Source organism: Nannobrachium achirus (assembly GCF_963921795.1).
Source record: "Nannobrachium achirus genome assembly, chromosome: 2".
Taxonomy (NCBI): Eukaryota; Metazoa; Chordata; class Actinopteri; order Myctophiformes; family Myctophidae; genus Nannobrachium; species Nannobrachium achirus.
The window spans coordinates 57,337,637-57,357,543 of NC_137811.1; the positions used below are offsets into that span (position 1 = coordinate 57,337,637).

Consider the following 19,907-nt stretch of genomic DNA (forward strand, 5'->3'; position numbering starts at 1 on the left):
GAACCCTCATGGCATCCTGTAAGGCAGACCGGTGAGCTGTAGCAGACCACGGGGCAGAGGAAACAGCGAAGAACTCCCAGGGACCCTCAACGTAGACCAGCTCAGCTGAAGCGGCTTGCAAGTCTTCTTTAGGGGCCTACAGCAGGCCTAACATGACCCACGGCAGAAGGACGTTCCAGTTGCTGTCTGTGAGAGTGGCCCGGAGAGCAGCCTTCATGGAGCGGTGAAAACCTTTCACCCCAAGGTTCTCAGCAACGGCGCTCCACAGCTCAGATGTGAACTGGGAACCCCTGTCCGAAGTCAAGTCTGTTGGCGTGTGATACGGGTCACCCAGCCGGAGATGAACGCCTGGGCCACCACCGCAGAGGTGATAGATTTGAAGGGAACAGCGTCCGCCCACCTGGTGGTCCTGTCCACTATAGTGAGGAGGTACATGAATCCCTGGGAAGGGGGAAGTGGGCACACTAGGTCCACATTGACATGGTCAAACCACCTCTCTGGAATGAGAAACGGCTCCAGGGGGGCCTTAGTGTGACGGTGTATCTTGGCCTGCTGGCACGCCACACAAGAGGCGGCCCACCACTTTACACATCCTTCCTGAGTCCTGGCCAGACAAACTTGGCCCAAACCAGCTTAACTGACGCCCGGGTGTGAAAGGGCGTGAATGGCGTCAAACACACTGTGACGACAGACAGTTGGCACCATCGGCCGTGGCTGGCCAGTGGAAACATCATACATCGCCTCGCTGTTACGAAACGCCACATCCTCCAGTTGCAGTCCTGTGACCAGCCCTCTGATCTCTCGGACGATCCAGCTGCGGCACCACTGTAGCCTTGTATTGGCGGGAGTCGCGGGACGGCAGTAGTATTCTGTCCTCCTCTTCTGCTAACCCGTGGTAATCCCTGGTGCCCATTAGCGGCGAGATAGCCAAAGCTGTGCGCACTGGAGTGAGAAGTTGCCGCAGGAAAAGTTGGATGAAGAGGAATGAAGTGTCGAGCAGTGCAAGCATGTTCTCCATCAGTTCCGTGGGTCTACTGTCTCCCAATTCATTGAGAGACAATAGGTGCTCTGTGCGCTCTGCGTCGGACAGCTGAACCAACCGCAGGAGCTGTGCTTTGATGGCTTAATATTTGCAGGCTGCCGGTGGCTCCCGCAGAAATCCCATCACTCGGCAGGTGGTAGAGGAATCCAATGCCGCGACCACATGCTAATACTTTGTGTCATCCACCGTGATCCAACGGAGGTGAAACTGCACCTCAATATGCTGGAACCACGGGCCCGGATCGGATTGCCAAAACTCTGGCAGTATAACTGTAGCCGCAAACACTGCGGGTGGCGCGACAGGACCGGGCGCCACGCCGTCACCGGCCTCACCATTCGACATGCTAAATCATCACGTCAAGGTCACCACTGTGGAATTTAAGGAATGAGATGACAGATGGAGAATGAGTCTCTGACGTTTACTTCCAAACAAATGCATCAAACAAAGGTACAAGCACTTCCCTATATCACAGTGGTGACCCTAACAGAGATAACCCCACCCAGTGTCCACCACAAGATACTCTTTCAACATTTTTCAGTTTGTTTTCTTTTACATTACTTAATTATAACTTATTTTCATCAAACCTTTTACGTCACAATTTCATTTTATGCATTCTGCTAGTGTTTAAATGATCTCCAGAATTAAAACAATTGTTTCACTGTGAACAAAACCAAATGCAATACATTTTCACTTATACAAACCAGTAAGACTCCCTAATCGGGAGATAAGCGACCGTCAGATCGCAGTGTGATTTTAGGCCAAAATGTGTAGGAGAAGTGTCCAAAGATGTGTTTGTAAAAATCGGCCTGATGGTGGCGCTATATGGGACAGATCCATGTTGATGAGATGAGTGTAGACATACTGTGTACCGATTTGCATGATTTTAGGGCAAAATCTGTAGGAGCAGTGTCCAAAAATGTGTTTGAAAAAATCGGCCTGATGGTGGCGCTATGTGCGACAGATCCATTTTGATGACATGAGTGTAGACATACTGTGTATCGATTTGCGTGATTTTAGGGCAAAATCTGTAGGAGTAGTGTCCAAAATGTGTTTTAAAAAATCGGCCTGAAGGTGGCGCTAAATGGGACAGATCCATGTTGATGACATGAGTGTACAGCAAGTGTGTACCGATTTGTGTGATTTTAGGGCAAAATTTGTAGGAGCAGTGTCCAAAAATGTGTTTTAAAAAAATCGGCCTGAAGGTGGCGCTAAATGGGACATATCCATGTTGATGAGATGAGTGTAGACATACTGTGTACCGATTTGCGTGATTGCGACCGTAAGGTCGCAGTTTAGTATCAAAACCTCCACCGGCCGTCCGTCACGTCCGTCACGTCACACGTCACACCTTTGCCCTGCTCATATCTCCGCATCAGTATGACATCACACTGCTGACATCAGTATGACATCTGATGTCAGCAGTGTGATGTGTACACAAACCTTTGTGTACGTTGCTGTGGCAACAGTCTGTTGTTGCTGGTCTGTTAGTGTACGTTAGCAACCACCTTAGCAACCATGGTTTTACCCTAGCAACCACACCGTACACAAATGACCCTTATATAAGACCGGCATTATCTACCGACAGCTGCTATAAGCCAACCCTGGCGATAAGGTCTGAGTCGAAGAAATGCTTCTTTCCTGGCAAGAATTGCCCCTTTATACTGTAGGGCTCGTTTGTGTATTGTATGACATCACGCCACATCATCGGCTGAGGACTGTGTGATGTCATCATATCTCCATATATGGAGACATAAGTTGCTCATGCCCAAATATGGGCTGGTGAGGTCAGACTTAGTGTGATGCGTAGGTTATCTCCATATATGGAGATTCAACTTCCATGAGTAACCATGGCAAAGTGCGACTTGACGGTCGCACTTACTGATCATTGTCATACATAATTTATGAACTCATCATAGAAGGATGGGAATGATTGTATATGAAAGCTCATCTCAAGCAATTTCCGTCTTGTAGAAAATGATGTAAATTAAATTGATGTTGAAGTTTGGCATTTCGTATTTCGCTATTGCAGTGGTTCTCACAAGTGGATACCAGGGACTTTGTGGGTTCCTTTATGGGGGTCTAAATTGACCCATACAAGTCTGTAACTCTAACCGTATACAAATGGAACCAAATGGACCCTAACAGGTCAGTTTGGTTCCATTCGTACACTGTCAGAGTTAAGGGGTGACCTTGAAATGTAAAGGTTTGAGGAACACTGCACTATTGCACACCAACAATGTCCACCACACCAGTAAGTTTGTTTGTGTGAATGGCCCCTCTACAGTACCTGATATGGTGAGGGTGATCTCCTGGGGGTTGCCCGTGGTGTTGCTGACCCCTGTGGCTGAAGCCTGGGCATGGGCCAGAGCCTGGCTGAGGGTGGAGTTGTTAATGGTCAAGGTGATCTCCTGGCCACCGGCCCCTCCGCTCACCAGCCCAGAGCCACCCAGAACATGGCTCAGGTCCTGAGAACCTGTATGGGATAGGACGATAATCATTATTATCATTTATCATGATAAAAAAACACTCCTGTACCATTTAAACCCTCTAGAATTGGTAAATGGACCTGGAAATAAAAAAGACGATCTACAAGCTCAAAACGCGTTGTGAGTTTGTAGATCGGCTATTTTTTGGCAAATATTCAGCCCCAGGATAATGGATGTGGGGGATATTTTGATTAAGTCATTACAAGTAGTTACAAAAGGTCCGGAATGCTAAATTTACTTGAGTACAAACGTATTGGTATCAAAATGTACCAAAAGTTAAAAGCACTCATTATACAGAAATTTTCCAAGTCCATTTCTCAAGTTCTTTTGAAAATAGCAGATCTACAAACTCACAATGCATCACATTGCGACACATCGTGAGCTTGTAGATAGTCTATTTTCAAATGGCCAAAACATATACGTGTATAGGGCTGAAGTGGTTAATGTTTGTTTTGTAATAATCAAAGTTTACACATTAACTAAAGTTTTCTATTAATTGCAGAAGAGCAAAAGTACAATATTTGCCTCTGAGATGTAGTGGAGTAGAAGAAAATGTACAGAAAAGTTGGTATGTACTTAGTTACTTTACACCACTGGATATTGCCACAATGTGTTACTGTTAATAAAATATATTGCCACTATGTGTGACTCAGGTAGGCGAGGAGTGCTAGGGCTGTCACGATTTCAGTTGACAATTAATTGTCACATAATTAATTGGGATTAAAGATTTAATTGTGGTTTAGTCATTAGAACATTGGAACATAGTTAATACAATTTGAATTTCTGTTTGGCTTCATAATCACAAATTGCACAGGTCAGATATGACAATTAATTAAACAAAGAAATGACTGACAAAGACTGACATTAAATAATTTCATACTGTAAAAATAGCAGAACTAGTCCATTTACAAGCTTACAAGTGGTTAATGTATGTAATATATGCTTGTAAGCTGCCATTTCTGCCATTATTGGATAACGTTTGAAAATGTATGACAAATTCAACATGGAAACGATTAGGCGATTGTATAATAATTGTGACAGGCCTAAGGAGTACCAGTTTATGGTTAGCTGTACCCGTTGTGTTCACGTTAATACAAGTTAGCTTATAAAGAAAGCTACTGTAACTAAAGTATAACATAAGCTGGTTATTGTTATAATAAAGCAATAGCCTAACTTCTCTGGACTTGAGATCATGCGCTAAAACCTAAAGAATGAGGGCTGGTGTTTCCGAGTAAGGGACAGTATCATCAAAAAAGAACAAAAAACAAAGGTGCAAAACGTTTCGACAGAAAAGAAGACACTGTGCTCATCGCTGACATCAGACAGCACAGTCAGTTATCTCTGTGTATATCATAGAATTTATTATAGTTTTAGAAAGTTTAATATTTTAACATATGAAATATATGTATGTGAAACATAATTTGGGGATTTACTTCCTTGGACTCCATGCAGCGTTCACAAGATATGTGGCACTGATCGGTAAAGTCATTTGTGAGTTTAGTCTCCACAGACAGCTCTAGGCGCTATCACGCTGGAAAAAAAACAAATCCCTCTTCCACTCTGATGCGTAAAGTGATGCCAGACTCCCTGGAATCTTTGAACCTGTCAGTAAACAATTAGGCACTGCACAGGTGGAACTAATGTGTCGGCCTATATCAATTTTAACAACACCAAGGGAAGATGGAGGATGATTATCCCATTGTTGTTGACGCAGTGTCACTTACACACTTCTGATGTTCTAATCTATATTAACTAGCCCTTACCCGTTCAAAGATATGAGCTCCGAAATGATGTGCAGTGTGTGGGTTATGGGATGTGCACTGTGCACACAGTATATGAGGGATGGAAAGTAACTTTAACTTGTGCTTGCATGATAATATGTAGGAGCATCAATGTAAGAAATACCCGTTTCGTTTAATGGCTACAGAGATACTGTGTTCCCGCCCGCCCGCCCGCCCACCCACCCGCCTGCACACACACCCGCCTGCCTACACACACACACACACACACACACACACACACACACACACACACACACACACACACACACACACACACACACACACACACACACACACAGAGAGAGAGAGAGCTGGTTAAACATGTTGCCTCATGCTAGATGCAGAATAGATATGCCTCATGCTAGATGCAGAATAGATATAGATACACCATAAAAATGCTAATATACAGCATATGATTTGTGAAAGTGACAAACGGGCTTCACAGTTATGTCAGGTGTGTTCATATGCTAATGGTGATGCGATTTCAGATCAATTGCTCCAGCCACTGAGGAGAAACGCTGTTTCAGACAGACAGACAGACAGACACTCACTCACTCACTCAGACATTCCGAAAATTATATACCGTTCTACTCCCCTCTCTCTCTCTCTCTCTCTCTCTCTCTCTCTCTCTCTCTCTCTCTCTCTCTCTCTCTCTTCCCCCGTTCCATGTCGTGACAATTCTATTTGTCTCACTCTCTAACTGTCTTCTCCAGTCTCCATTCCCGTCTGTCTACTGTTCCCTCTCTACTGGTTTTGGATGCGTCTGTGCATTAATCAGATGTTTAACGTTTCATCCGGAACTAAAATATTCAGACAGTTTCTGCTCTGTGAGGCCCATCATTACAAACACTGTTATCAGTGGTGGCAGACTGCGAGGGCAGCGCGAGGGAGAGACGCCTGTAGCAGAGGCAGCATTCACCATTTTTGCGAAAACAATCACGCACAGAAACTCTCTTTCAGTTAACTTTACTTCTGTCTGGATCAATTTCTTCACCTGCTAAGTGCTGCAGTTTCTCTTCCAATGGTTCTACAGGATTATCACCATAAACTCACAGTCCATCCAGGATAAAGTTGACACTCGCCTACAGTGTCAACCAGTTGTCAGAGGATGCAACTGCGCAGATAGAGGGGTCCCTCGCTTGCACAGAGTTTGTTTTACGACGATCTGAATGCGAAAGCTGAGATAATCACGAAAAACATCAAGTCAAATAAAATCTTAGGTTTAAGGAAAAACAACAACTATTCCGTCACAAGGACTGGCTTCCCCTCAGAACCATTAACCGCTCAGCAAAAGTAACTAGAAAAGAAAATTTCTAAGAAATTTTAAGTGTGCCTGCAGCTCGCTAAGTCTGTGCAACCTTGTGTAGCGGTTGGTGTTAGAATTAGCGTTATTAACATTAGCATTTTTTTGCATAAACGTTAACATTATTGTTCTTCATATGACACCACCCACATGTCTGTACGACAAACGGTTCACGAGAAAACGGGTCACTTCCTGTTTGGTGAGGGGCACTTCCTGTTTGGCGAAATAGGCCCCAATTAAGTTTAAGGACTCTTAATCTTGTCATTTGACGCAACCCGCGTGTCTGTATGACAAACGGTTCACGAGATCAAGGGTCACTTCCTGTTTGGTGAGGGGCACTTCCTGTTTGGCGAAATAGGCCCCAATTAAGGTCATGGACGATTAATGAATTAAAGCTGCAAGCAGCGATGACCGGGCCCTCGCAGCTCTACCCACGTCACAAGGCCAGCAGCCAATCAGAAACCAAACAGGAAGTCAGCCATTTCGACTAATTAGTGGCGTTTTGGCGCATTTTTGGCCGTTATCACGGGTCGCACTTTAACGACAGTTTTGTGAGAAAAAAAAAGTTTTTTGATTTTTTGAGGAAAAAAAAAATTTGAGAAAAAAAATTTGAGAAAAAAAATTTGAGAAAAAAAAATTTTAGAAAAAAAAATTGAGAAAAAAAAATTGAGAAAAAAAATTTTTTGAGAAAAAAAAATTGAGAAAAAAAAAGTTTTTTGAGAAAAAAAAAGTTTTTTGAGAAAAAAAAAATTTTTTTGAGAAAAAAAACATTTTTTTGAGGAAAAAAAAATTTTGAGAAAAAAAATTTGAGAAAAAAAAAATTGAGAAAAAAAAATTGAGAAAAAAAAATTTTGAGAAAAAAAAATTGAGAAAAAAAAATTTGAGAAAAAAAAATTTTGAGAAAAAAAATTTTTGAGAAAAAAAAATTTGAGAAAAAAAAATTTTTGAGAAAAAAAAAATTTTGAGAAAAAAAAATTTGAGAAAAAAAAATTTGAGAAAAAAACATTTGAGAAAAAAAAAATTTGAGAAAAAAAAAATTTGAGAAAAAAAAAATTTGAGAAAAAAAAATTTTTGAGAAAAAAAAATTTGAGAAAAAAAAAATTATGACACCAGCCGCGAGTCTGTACGACAAACGGTTCATGAGTTATAGAGGCACTTCCTGTTACAGAGGGGGCGGGGCTTAATCAATTACAGCTCATCCCTATTGGCCGGAAAAAGACCAAAGTTGTGTGTGCATTTTAAAGTTTAAATCACGTTGCTAGGCAAAAGTATGGCAGAGTTATGTGGCGCCAAAGTTTCTGGTTTTTTTTCGGAGTCCCCCATTCTAAGTCAATGGGGTTTTTGGGCGTCGTTTTTTGCGAATTACATCGCAATCGTATCGCGGATCGGAAAGAAAAGTAATAGCACACCATTCCCGGCCGAGCCGCACGTTTTGATGTGTATATTGCGGGGGTGGCGTAAATCGTGCGGCAGTTATTACGTGCCGAAATTTCCCCCATTCTAAGTGAATGGGGTTTTTTGGCGTCGTTTTTTGCGAATTACGTCGCAATGGTAACGCGGATCGGAAAGAAAAGTAATAGCACCCCATTCCCGGCCGAGCCGCACGTTTTGATGTATATATTGCGGGGGTGGTGTAAATCGTGCGGCAGTTATTACGCGCCGAAATTTGCCAGAACATGACTGACTTAAGTATGGCGGATTACAATAAGTGTTTTGCCATTGCATTGCATGGCAGGCACACTTAATTAACTCTCCTACTGCCAGATTATTTATTTATTTATTGGGTCTGGTGCCATCAAAAAGCGGCTTACCTTTGCGACGTTATAGTAGATAGATAGACATTTATTTATTTATTTATTTTTTGATTGTGCAATAGTGCACTTTGGTCTGCCAGGCAGCAGAGGGCGGCGTCATGCGAGAATGAATGTGAATTTGCCTGTTATGTGTTGCCGTGCATTCAGACCAGTCACTGGCCACAGAGCCTCACAGCCAGAGAAAATCAACAAGGAAGTGAATTGGTCTCCGTTGATGTTAACGCATAATGGATTTTTGGAGCTGTGTGAAGCACAGGCTCCCTATACGTGGCTGTGTGGGTCTGTCTGTGTGTCTGTGTGTCTGTGTGTCTGTACGTAGCCTGGACTTCGGCGCGTAACTAGTCCCACAGTTTTGCCACCACACACTCGCGCCATATGTCAAATCGACCGGCTTACTCGGGAATCGTGGGCTATTACTTTTCTAAGAGAAAAGTTGTATCGTTTAATTGATATAAATGTATTAGTGAATTAATTTTCCCCATTGACTTATAATGGGAATCACAAAAACTCACATTGAATTATTTTTCCCTCACAAACCATTGGGGCTACAGTTTCAAAACTTGGAGAGGAGGTTCATAATGCAGGCAAGGATTAACTGAAAAATAATTACATCATTCGGCCTCATGGTGGCGCTATAACGGCCCACTTTACGTTTTGCCCCGTAACTCTTGAACCGTAGATCGGAAAATTAAAATTCTTTTTTCCCTGGATTCCTTGGGTCAAGACGCATCTCCCCACATAGGCCACGCCCATTTGCGCCAGGATAGATTTTCCGCCATCTTGAATTTTCTCCAAAACACACTTTTTGCTCCTTTTCCTACATATTTTCTTCAAATGTCACAAAAATCGGTACACATGATCTATGGACTCATGCGATAAACATATTCAAACGATATTTTGATAGTCCATACCGTTCTTCCGTGACAAGCTTCCAAAGTTAGCGGGAGGAACCCATTTTATAAGAAGTAGCCATAAATCACAAACGAAACATCCAGTCAACACAAAATTTTAAACACAAGTTGCGGGCGCTATACTGAACATATACCCAAAAGCATTTCCACTTCGACCCATAGGGGGCGCCACAAACGCGAAAAACGTAACAGTTTCATGCCAAAACGTGTTTTTCAGGGGGAATGACCCTCTCAAAACGAAACACAAACGATCTCTGGAGAGACGCGACAACGTAATCGCCTTGCGGAACTTGTGGGAGGAGCCTATTTCTTAAAAACAAGAAACCATATCCTTACTTCAGAAACGCAGGAAACGCAAAACACACTTTTTGCTCCTTTTCCTACATATTTTCTTCAAATGTCACAAAAATCGGTACACATGATCCACACACACACACACACACACACACACACACACACACACACACACACACACACACACACACACACACACACACACACACACACACACACACACACACACACACACACACACACACACACACACACACAGCTCCACTTCACACGGGTGTGATTTTTACACCATCACCGCTGAAAATGTGTTTACAGTACACGGCGGCGCGACCCCTCATCAGCTTAAGGACATCAACAAGGTAAACGAACGAACGCGAACGAGCGCCGTATTGGCGCGGAGGTCTCTTGAGAATTGGGGCGAACAGGAACGTCCAAAGCAGTATAAGAGTTAAGCAAGAAAGCAAGACTACAGGGGTCTTCAACCTTTTCAGGCCACGGACCCCTTAGTTGAGAGAGAGATGAAGCAGGGACCCCCACAACTTTTTCATAGGATTCCATATAGTTTCATTGTTTGACAGCACGATCATCATAGTATTTTGGATTCACGTCAATTTGTGTTTTCAGATATTTAACCACTTGAACGGTCAATACTTAATAAAGTTGACCTTTCACTCTGTACTTAGTCTGCTCTTTTTCCCCTCTACACCAAAGCTCTTTGCCGAAAATAGTAATAATAATGGTTCCATCACTCAAAGATTTGGAGGACCCCCTGTAGTAACTCTGAGGACCCCCTAGGGGTCTGTTGAAGACCCCTGCTATATTATACAGTAATACTCAGGCAGGCCTTCCAGAAGGTTAGAACACTCAAGGCTGTATTCCTTCATACACTCTACAGCACACCAATAACTGTCTTAGCCTCTCCTTCATCACAACCCCCCCTCATAGACAGGGACTCAGTGACAGTCTACCAAAATATCTGTTGGCCACTTTACCCAGTGGTACACAGTTAGCTGTTAGGGATGGGTCAGAATATTTGATTATTCTAATAATCGTTGAGTATGAAAGAAATAATTCCACAAAACAATTTATAAAACTAGAAGCGGGCGGCCCAGCGTCTAGTCGGCGACCTGGCCAACTCGGGAACGATGTAAATAGGGAATGAATGCCCCGCCCTTTAATGCAAACCCCATTATACCTGTTGTCATAGGACCCGTTTTGACCATCTGTTTGCCTGTGTCCATTTATGCCCATATATGGAGATATCTGTTATCTGTCTGTCTGTCTGTCTGTCTGTCTGTCAGCGTCCATTTTATGTCCATATATGGAGATCACTACAGATATAGTTCTGGGTCCATTTTATGCCCATATATGGAGATATCTTTCTATTTGCGTCCATTTCATGCCCATAAATGGAGATCTCTGCAGGCATTGACACTAAGGCTTGCCCACCTGCCCCTGGCAGGTAAATAAAACGTCAGGGCAGGTGAAGTTGGCTTTCAGGTTGCCCGACAGGGCAAGTGCTCATTTGAGAGGGGACACAAATGTCTATAAACAAAACAAGAGATATCTGTCTAAACACCTGAACGTGGCCAGTGCGCTTCTGGTCTGTGGAATGTAAAATAAGAGCACTATTTAGTATTTACCTATAATGTGCTGTTTTTACTGTTGCTACATTTTAAAAATAAAAAATAACAAGTGTGAACCCATAGACATATTCAATCATAGTTAACTCATTGACTGCCAAGGCACGAGTTTCACGAGTTATTACAGTACTCCCAGGCTGCCACAGCCCGAGTTTCCCGAGTTGGAAGCCATTTTGGAAAAAAAAAAAAAAAAAAAAAAAAAAAATTTCAAAATTTTTTTTTATAAAAAAATTTCTAAAAATGCCTCAAATGTATTAGGCATGATCGCAATTGCGAAATTGCATGTTTAGCCCCATAACAAACACATCTTTCAAAATGTCAAAAATGGCTGTTTTGTCTGACTTTGAAGGCTTGTATCTCATGAATGCCTGAACGGATTTCCAAGCGGATTTTTTTGTTTGAAAGCTGTTAAAAAGTACTACACATATGGTGCATGATCTAGGCATGGGCGTGCACGATCCGTGCACTAAAAATTGATCCGTGCACTAGAAATTTGGAAGGTGGCAGTGTTTGTTTTGTCTGACTTTGAAGGCTTCTATCTCATGAATGCCTGAACGGATTTCCAAGCGGATTTCTTTGTTTGAAAGCTGTTAAAAAGTACTACACATATGATGCATATATGGTGCATGGGCGTGCACGATCCGTGCACTAAAAATTGATCCGTGCACTAGAAATCTAGGATAGTGGCAGTCTGGTACTTGGGGGCCATCTTGAAATGGCATTCAATGAGTTAAAGTATTTGAATTTGGAGGTATTGAGGTATGACATTTTATCGCACAGCCCCAGAAAGTAAAGAAATAAGTGTTAAATTGAGCGGTAATTAAAATCGTACCTATCATTTTATAATGGACGATTGACTTTTCGGGCAAGTGGGCATTACCTTTGGGCAAGTAGAACATGACCTGTACTTGCCCGATGGGCAAGTGCCTCTGAGACCTTAGTGTCAACCCCTGCTCTGTATCTGTCTGTCTGTGTCCCTTTATGCCCGTATATGGAGATCTTTGTGATTCTGCGTAAATTTTATGCCCATATATGCCATTTGCGTCCATTTTATGCCCATTTATGGAGATCTCTGTATCCGTCTGTCTGTGTCCCTTTAAATGCCCGTATATGGAGATCTTTGTGATTCTGCGTCCATTTTATGCCCACATATGCTATATATGGAGATATTCAGAGATTCTTTGTTGACTCATGTGGCGTACGTGATGTCAGAGCCTTTTATGAAGTGATGTCACAATGAGTCAGAGCTTTCGCCGATTTCCTCCGGAACAGCCTGATGTCAACAATCAACCCCGCATAAGGAGATTCCGAACGTTTCGCGCCGGTTCCGGAAAACCGCGCGTCGGGTCGGGTCGAGACCCGGCACTGCACTCCGTGCCGCGGCGGGGAACGCGCGTGCCGAATCTGAAGCCGGTGGGACGAACGGTTCTCGAGATACGCGGATTACAGACACACAGACAGACACGCAGAGACTTCTCGCATTTATAGATAGATAATACCCCCCTCATCTTTGACACCCACAATAAACAAACCCAACTCACTGCCCTCATCAACTTCCATCAACAGCCAACTAAAAGAGATGGCAGTGTGCTTCAAGTACCACAGCCTCATCCTGGACAATAAACTGAGCTTTGATCAACAGATCACAGACATCCACAAATGCTGCCAACAAAGAATAAATAAACTCTCTCACGGACTTGCAAACTCCCCATAAACTGCAGGTGTGGCAAGATTTTGATCAAAGCTATATATATATATATATATATATATATATATATATATATTTATACTATATTAAAAAATCCTGTTTAAGTAATTTTACGTACTTATTTTTCTGTATAATTTTGGAGCAGTGCTAGACGCTCCAATACGTGACTTTGTGTGTACTGCATGTCCATGTGGAGAAAATAAGTATTTGATTGCTCCATTACATACTGTAGAATGGAGAATATTTCTGAATGGAGAGGTTCTGCAATTTTTCCTTTTCTGATTGAAAAATATAATGGAGTTGAGCATTGGTCAAGCTTGACATCAAGAACTCTTCGGGAAGAGTATTTTCTAGTGGGAAGAGTGTCATTTATTGTATTCAAATGTCCTCCTTTTTATGTGTTTATTCTGCACGCTCTGTGTCTTTATGTCTTAATGCTTAATGTTTTATGTAAGGCACCTTGAATTGCCTTGTTGAAATGTGCAATACAAATAGACCCCAGATCCTGCACCTTCTCTATAGCAGGGGTTCCCAAACTTTTTTGTCTCAGGGCACCCCATAAATATTTTTTTTATCCGAGGCACCCCTACATTATAATTTTCACTCCCCGCACCTTATATTTATAGCATATTGTCTAGTCGTTGTCGGGTGGAAACCTTGTATGTCCAAAACCTTTTGTTTTGTATTTATCATCTATGAAATGTACTAAACTAGTGAAAACAGCAGATCTACAAGCACACAACGCCTCGCATCGCGAGGCGTTGTGTGCTTGTAGATCGGCTGTTTTCACTAGCTTTGTGCGACAGTCTTGTATGATGAAGCAGGGCTTTACTTTACCAAAAGACGTACACATTTGAAACTTGGAGATACCAGGTTTCTGCCCGACAGTGATGATATTTTAGTGATTATGTTGTGAGGAAAACGTTGAGATAATAGCCATTTTGGTTAGAACTGACTGAAAATGACTTTGTACTTCAAGTTTAAAAGGATACTAAATATTTTTTTCAAGTGTCCAAATGAATTCCAAATATCATCAAATGATCTCGCGGCACCCCTGGACTGCCGTCGCGGCACCCCAGGGTGCCTCGTCACCCACTTTGAAAACCCCTGCTCTATAGCAGAACATACGAGCATACGAGTGGAGCGCCGGGAAATGCCGCTCCTCGCTCCAGGGGGCTGTCGTTAACGCTCGCTATTCACTCACTATGACAGCCAAAATCCGTCTCACTTGCATTTAAAATCGTATCCTTTGACTGGCTGGTGTTGTAACTTAACTGACACAAGGTACGTGCGTACAGGTTCTGTACGTGCGTGTAGCTCCTTTACGCCTAGGTTGAGCTAGATCGCCCCCCGCTCCCCCGTTTCTCCCTCACACACACACACACACACACACACACACACACACACACACACACACACACACACACACACACACACACACACACACACACACACACACACACACACACACACACACACACACACACACACACACACACACACACAAAAGCTGGCAGGAGGAGAACGATTTCACCAATTCAATAACATTTTTGTTCAAAGATAGATAGAAATATAGTCCTACTGGCGAATATTAGAGATAATATAACCCTAGCGCAATAGACGACATGCACAAATGCGCTCTGTAGGCTATAATGTGAAATAGGCCTATACTCTGTAGCGAATATCAGATCCTATATAGCCTAACCCTAAAACAATCTAGCACAATAGACATCATACACAAAAAATGTGTGCGAGTGTGTGTGTGCTGAATCGATCATTGCGCTGGTCTGGGAGAGAGAAACGGGGAGGCGGGGGTAGCGGGGGGCGATCTCGCTCAATCTAGGCGGAAAGGAGCTACAAGTATGGTGCACGGCCCCAACAGGAGCGGCATGGAGCGAAGGGCAGTCATCGCTCCAAAGAGCGGAGGACAATCCTCGCTCCAAGCCGCTCTGATCCATTTTATAACTCGCTTGCTCAACGCTCTACCCAAAATCGTCACGCTCCGCTCCCAGCTCCGCGGCCAGCTCCGCTCGTATGCTCTGCTCTATAGTAGCATTATTGAACCATCGTACCATTGTACTGTTCCACCTGCCATTTCACCATGCTTTAACAACTGAAACAAGCTCCTGGAAATCACTAACACATCTATATAATATAATAGGCTTCCCCAATCCCAACCTGCCAGTGCTCCTTGACGCCATAGTACATGACTCATACTACCCCCTCAACCCATTCGTCACCCTCTGCCGCAGAGACGTAGACTACTACTACACACAAACAAACATGCTTTGGGAAGAGTTTTGTGTCCTCGGCAACAAATAGAGTGCCTCCTCCTGATGGGGGCTCCTCACTGGCAGGCGAGTCAGTAGAATACAACAGCAGCGACAACACACAAATGTGTGGGGAGGAATCAATATTCCTAAAAACGACTAAATTGGGGAGAAACATGGGTAAAAAGCACCCAAAAATAATAATAATGTGTTTAGAGAAGTTCTCAAAAAACTAATTCATGTGGAATGGTTATTGTGAACAATATGCCAGTCAAAGAGTATTAAAAAAAACGTTACACAGTATGACTTTAAAGTATTCTGAACTTTTGAATCTGCCAGTCACTCACTGACAAACGCACGCGTACACACCTGTGGCATCATGGTCAGCGAGGCCAGCCATGGTGACCTGGGCAGGGGTCATGGTGGAGGGCTGCAGGGACAGGCTGGTCAGAGGGTGGAGTACCACGTTTGCCTGCACAGAGGGCTCGCCGGCGGACATGAGGTGACTACCAGGGTGGGAGACGAGGCTGGTGTCCCCAGACAGGGAGTGAGAGAGGAGCCCGCCTTGTTGTAAAGTCTGCTGGAGGAGGGCAGGGTCAATCTGGAGGACAGGATGAAAGCAGAGGAAATATTACTGAGATATTACCCCAGCCAGCACGCCCACATGGGTCCCGCATGGGTACGAGTTGGGCTACTTGGGTACCACGTGGGCATGGGCTTGATGTGGGCAAATTACATGGGTCCCACGTGGGATATATGTGGGATACCTGGGCATGGGTTGGAAGTGGGCTTTCCCACATGGTTCCCACGTGGGCTACATGTGGGCTAACTGGGCATGGGATTGAAGTGGGCTGGCCCAAGTGGTTCCCACGTGGGCTACATGTGGGATAACTGGGCATGGGATGGAGGTGGGCTGGCCCAAGTGGTTCCCACATTGGCTACATGTGGGCTAACTGGGCATGGGATGGAAGTGGGTTGGCCCACGTGGTTCCCGCATGGGCTACATGTGGGCTAACTGGGCATGGGATGGAAGTGGGCTGGCCCACGTGGTTCCCGCATGGGCTACATGTGGGCTAAGTTGGCATGGGATGGAAGTGGGCTGGCCCAGGTGGTTCCCGCATGGGCTACATGTGGGCTAAGTGGGCATGGGATGGAAGTGGGCTGGCCCAGGTGGTTCCCGCGTGGGCTACATGTGGGCTAACTGGGCATGGGATGGAAGTGGGTTGGCCCACGTGGTTCCCGCAAGGGCTACATGTGGGCTAACTGGGCATGGGATGGACATGGGCTGGCCCACGTGGTTCCCGCATGGGCTACATGTGGGCTAACTGGGCATGGGTTGGAAGTGGGCTGCCCACGTGGTTTCCGCATGGGCTACATGTGGGCTAACTGGGCCTGGGATGGAAGTGGGCTGGCCCACGTGGTTTCTGCATGGGCTACATGTGGGCTAATTAGGCCTGGGTTGGAAGTGGGCTGGCCCACGTGGTTTCTGCATGGGCTACATGTGGACTAACTGGGCCTGGGTTGGAAGTGGGCTGGCCCACATGGTTTCCACACAGGCTACATAGATTTTTCAAGCGTCAATCCCTGCAGTTCCTACATTGGTCTATTTTTTTTCCAGTTTTTATTTTTTGGCCGTGAATTTTGGCTTAGGCAGTGGGGAAAAACATATTTCCTTTAAATATTTCCATATGGACCAACCAAGAGTAGCCTAGTTATTAACAACAGCTTGACCAAAATATCTATACACAGGGTTATGTAAAATAATAATAATAATAATAGTAATAATATCCATGGCTTTGATGCTATAACAATTCCATGCTGTACCAATAGGAGAGATAACAGGCAAAATGTTGATCAAAATAACACTTCTATATTCTCAAATTGTTTAGACTTGTTGTAAATTAAGTAATGCAGATGCTTAACAGTAATGTAACTCTTGATTGGGTAAAATGAAACCAAATGGACCTGTAGATATATGAGGGTCCATTTGGTCACCAAATCGCCATCATTTAGCTGGGGACGACCTGGTCCAAGGACCACTGGTTTGTGTGTGTGTGTGTGTGTGTGTGTGTGTGTGTGTGTGTGTGTGTGTGTGTGTGTGTGTGTGTGTGTGTGTGTGTGTGTGTGTGTGTGTGTGTGTGCACGCGCGTGTGCGTGTGTGCATGTGTGCTTTTAACCTGTCTGGTGGTAGTAGGAAAAACATTCATTTAATTACTTCTATTTTGGCCCATATGCTCTTAAAACAACATTCGACAACATTACATTATATTCATTAAAATAAGTTAAGCAGACTCCTGGTCAAATCCACACTCAAAAATGCCAAGATCATAATGCATTGCATCGCAAAACTGTTCTGTTTTTATAGAGCTGCTATTCATGCAAAAATGTAGTTATTATGAGTGGTTATAAACATTTTAGAGAGAAGCCTCAGGCCATACACAATCTGTCTGTGTTCCCATGATTGGCCAGACTTTGGACTTTGCTTTATGTGCTGCTAGTTAGTTTACCTAGCTGCTTTGTACAACACCACTAGCCTAGCAGAGCTAAACAATCCACCCAATACTGCAGTTAGTTAGCTGCATTAGTATATAGTCTGGCTATGTTAGGCTACAACACCACATTCATTTTGTTCAACAAGACAGACAGACAGACAGACAGACAGACAGACAGACAGACAGACAGACAGACAGACAGACAGACGCACATGCATGCACACACACACACACACACACACACACACACACACACACACACACACACACACACACACACACACACACACACACACACACACACACACACACAGTGAGTAGACCAAACCAAGCCTCTCATTACCATGTGAATACAGGGTGATTTCACATGTAGGTGTTATTGACCGTCTAACCAATCACTGTGCTTCCCAAACTTTTTTGAAACTGAATCACTTTTTCTTTGTCATTTGAGAGTGAGGAACTTCATGACAGGACTTGCTTCCACGAATGGACCTTAAAAAATCCAAAAGTATATGGTAAGTAGCCTCATTGTCTAATCTATATTCTAAAATGTTCTAGACTAGGCTAGATACAGGCAAGTTTTAACTCACGGTTTGTTGATTTTGTCAACTTAACTAAGGACATTATCTTTAAACAACAAGTTACATGTTTTATGCTCTAGATGTAATGTTATGTTATCACATTGTAACAAATTATTTCAAACCATGGATTTAGGCAGGCCAATATTGTTATATATTATGTTTTAAGTCCCTAGATTACAATATATGTTGGTTTACCGTATGTACTGTATATGTCGGTTAATGTACCCAATAGTGTTCCTAGTCTGGGCAAACCCACAAAAACAGCAGCCCTACTAGCTAATAAAGCATCACAGCACGTTATGAGCTTGTAAATTGTCAATGTTTTGTCAAAGAGTTGTGTGCAGAGCAGTTAAGTATTTAGTACAGCCATATGCTTAAAGGTGGGCCAGAACCTAACTTTTTTCCCTCCTCAAATATGTGTAGGCCTACATTGAAATTTACATTGCTTTAACTTTTGAAATCTCATTTGTCCCCTCTTTCTTGAAGACAAATAATGTGCTCAACCCAAACCTGAAAAGCAGAGGCTTCAATCTACAGACAGACAATGAAGTACCCCATAAGTGACAATGGTAATATAAACTTACATAACGTTTGTGATTTTGTTGGGATATTGAGCTTGGCTAACTTTAATGTTGTGTGGAAAAAAATGAAGTTGAATGTGACAGCATACGGCTGCAGCTAACTAGTGGAAGGGGCAGATTTGTTGAAGAGATCACGGTTGGCAGTTACATTTTTATTCTACATCAAGGGTCTTCAACAGGGGGTCCAGGATACCTAGGGGGTCCTCAGAGTCACTAAAGGGGGTCCTCCAAATCTTTGTGTGATAGAAACCTTATTTTCTCATTTTTTATATTAACCACTTGAACCCTAGCGTCCATATTCTGAGAACTTGAGCCAAAAATAGCAGATCTACAAGCTCACAACGCCTTGCACTGCGAGGCGTTGTGAGCTTGTAGATCAGACATTTGGGCAAAGAGGTTTTGTAGAGAGGGAAAAGAGCAGACCAAGTAGTGAGTGAAATGTCAACTTTATTAAGTATTGACTGTTCAAGTGGTTAACTATCTGAAACACAAATCGACATGGATCCAAAATACAATGATGATTTTCCTGTCATGATGAAACTATATGGAATCTATGTAAAGGTTTTGGTGGTCCCTGCTTCATCTCTCTCAACTAAGGGTTCCGTGGCCTGAAAACATTGAGCATTCAAAACCAGTTTGTCCACAGTCAGCAGGCACGTAGACAGTAGGCAGCTGATAGCATAGGCCTACTCAACTTGCTTATAGAGATGCAAATCTTTGCTATTGTTGACGGGGGGTTTACTTTGGGTCATCGTCACCTGGCTTTACAAAGAATCAAATGTGCCACGCGCTCGCCAAATGGTCTGTCTCCTGTGTACTACACTATTGGACTTTAGTTACTAGTTACTTATTTAGAATATTATTAGGCTATAAAACATAGGCCTACATTAATCTCTTCAGCCCTATACATTTTGTCTATTTGAAAATAGCCGATCTACAAGCTCACAATGCGTCGCAATGCACTTCACAGGCATTTCGGCTGGCATTTCGCCTACTAAAAT

General features: G+C 43.4%; 1 protein-coding gene across 1 annotated transcript in view; it reads right to left on the reverse strand.

Moving 5' to 3' along the window:
• The window catches only part of znf236 (zinc finger protein 236), a 149,882-nt gene that overhangs the window by 46,282 nt on the left and 83,693 nt on the right, over positions 1 to 19,907 (reverse strand). The window contains exons 22-23 of the mRNA XM_080747343.1: positions 15,622 to 15,853; positions 3,330 to 3,515 (exon numbers count right to left, since the gene is read on the reverse strand). Coding sequence (XP_080603469.1) covers positions 3,330 to 3,515; positions 15,622 to 15,853 — 418 coding nt within the window. The remainder of the gene's footprint in view (positions 1 to 3,329; positions 3,516 to 15,621; positions 15,854 to 19,907) is intronic.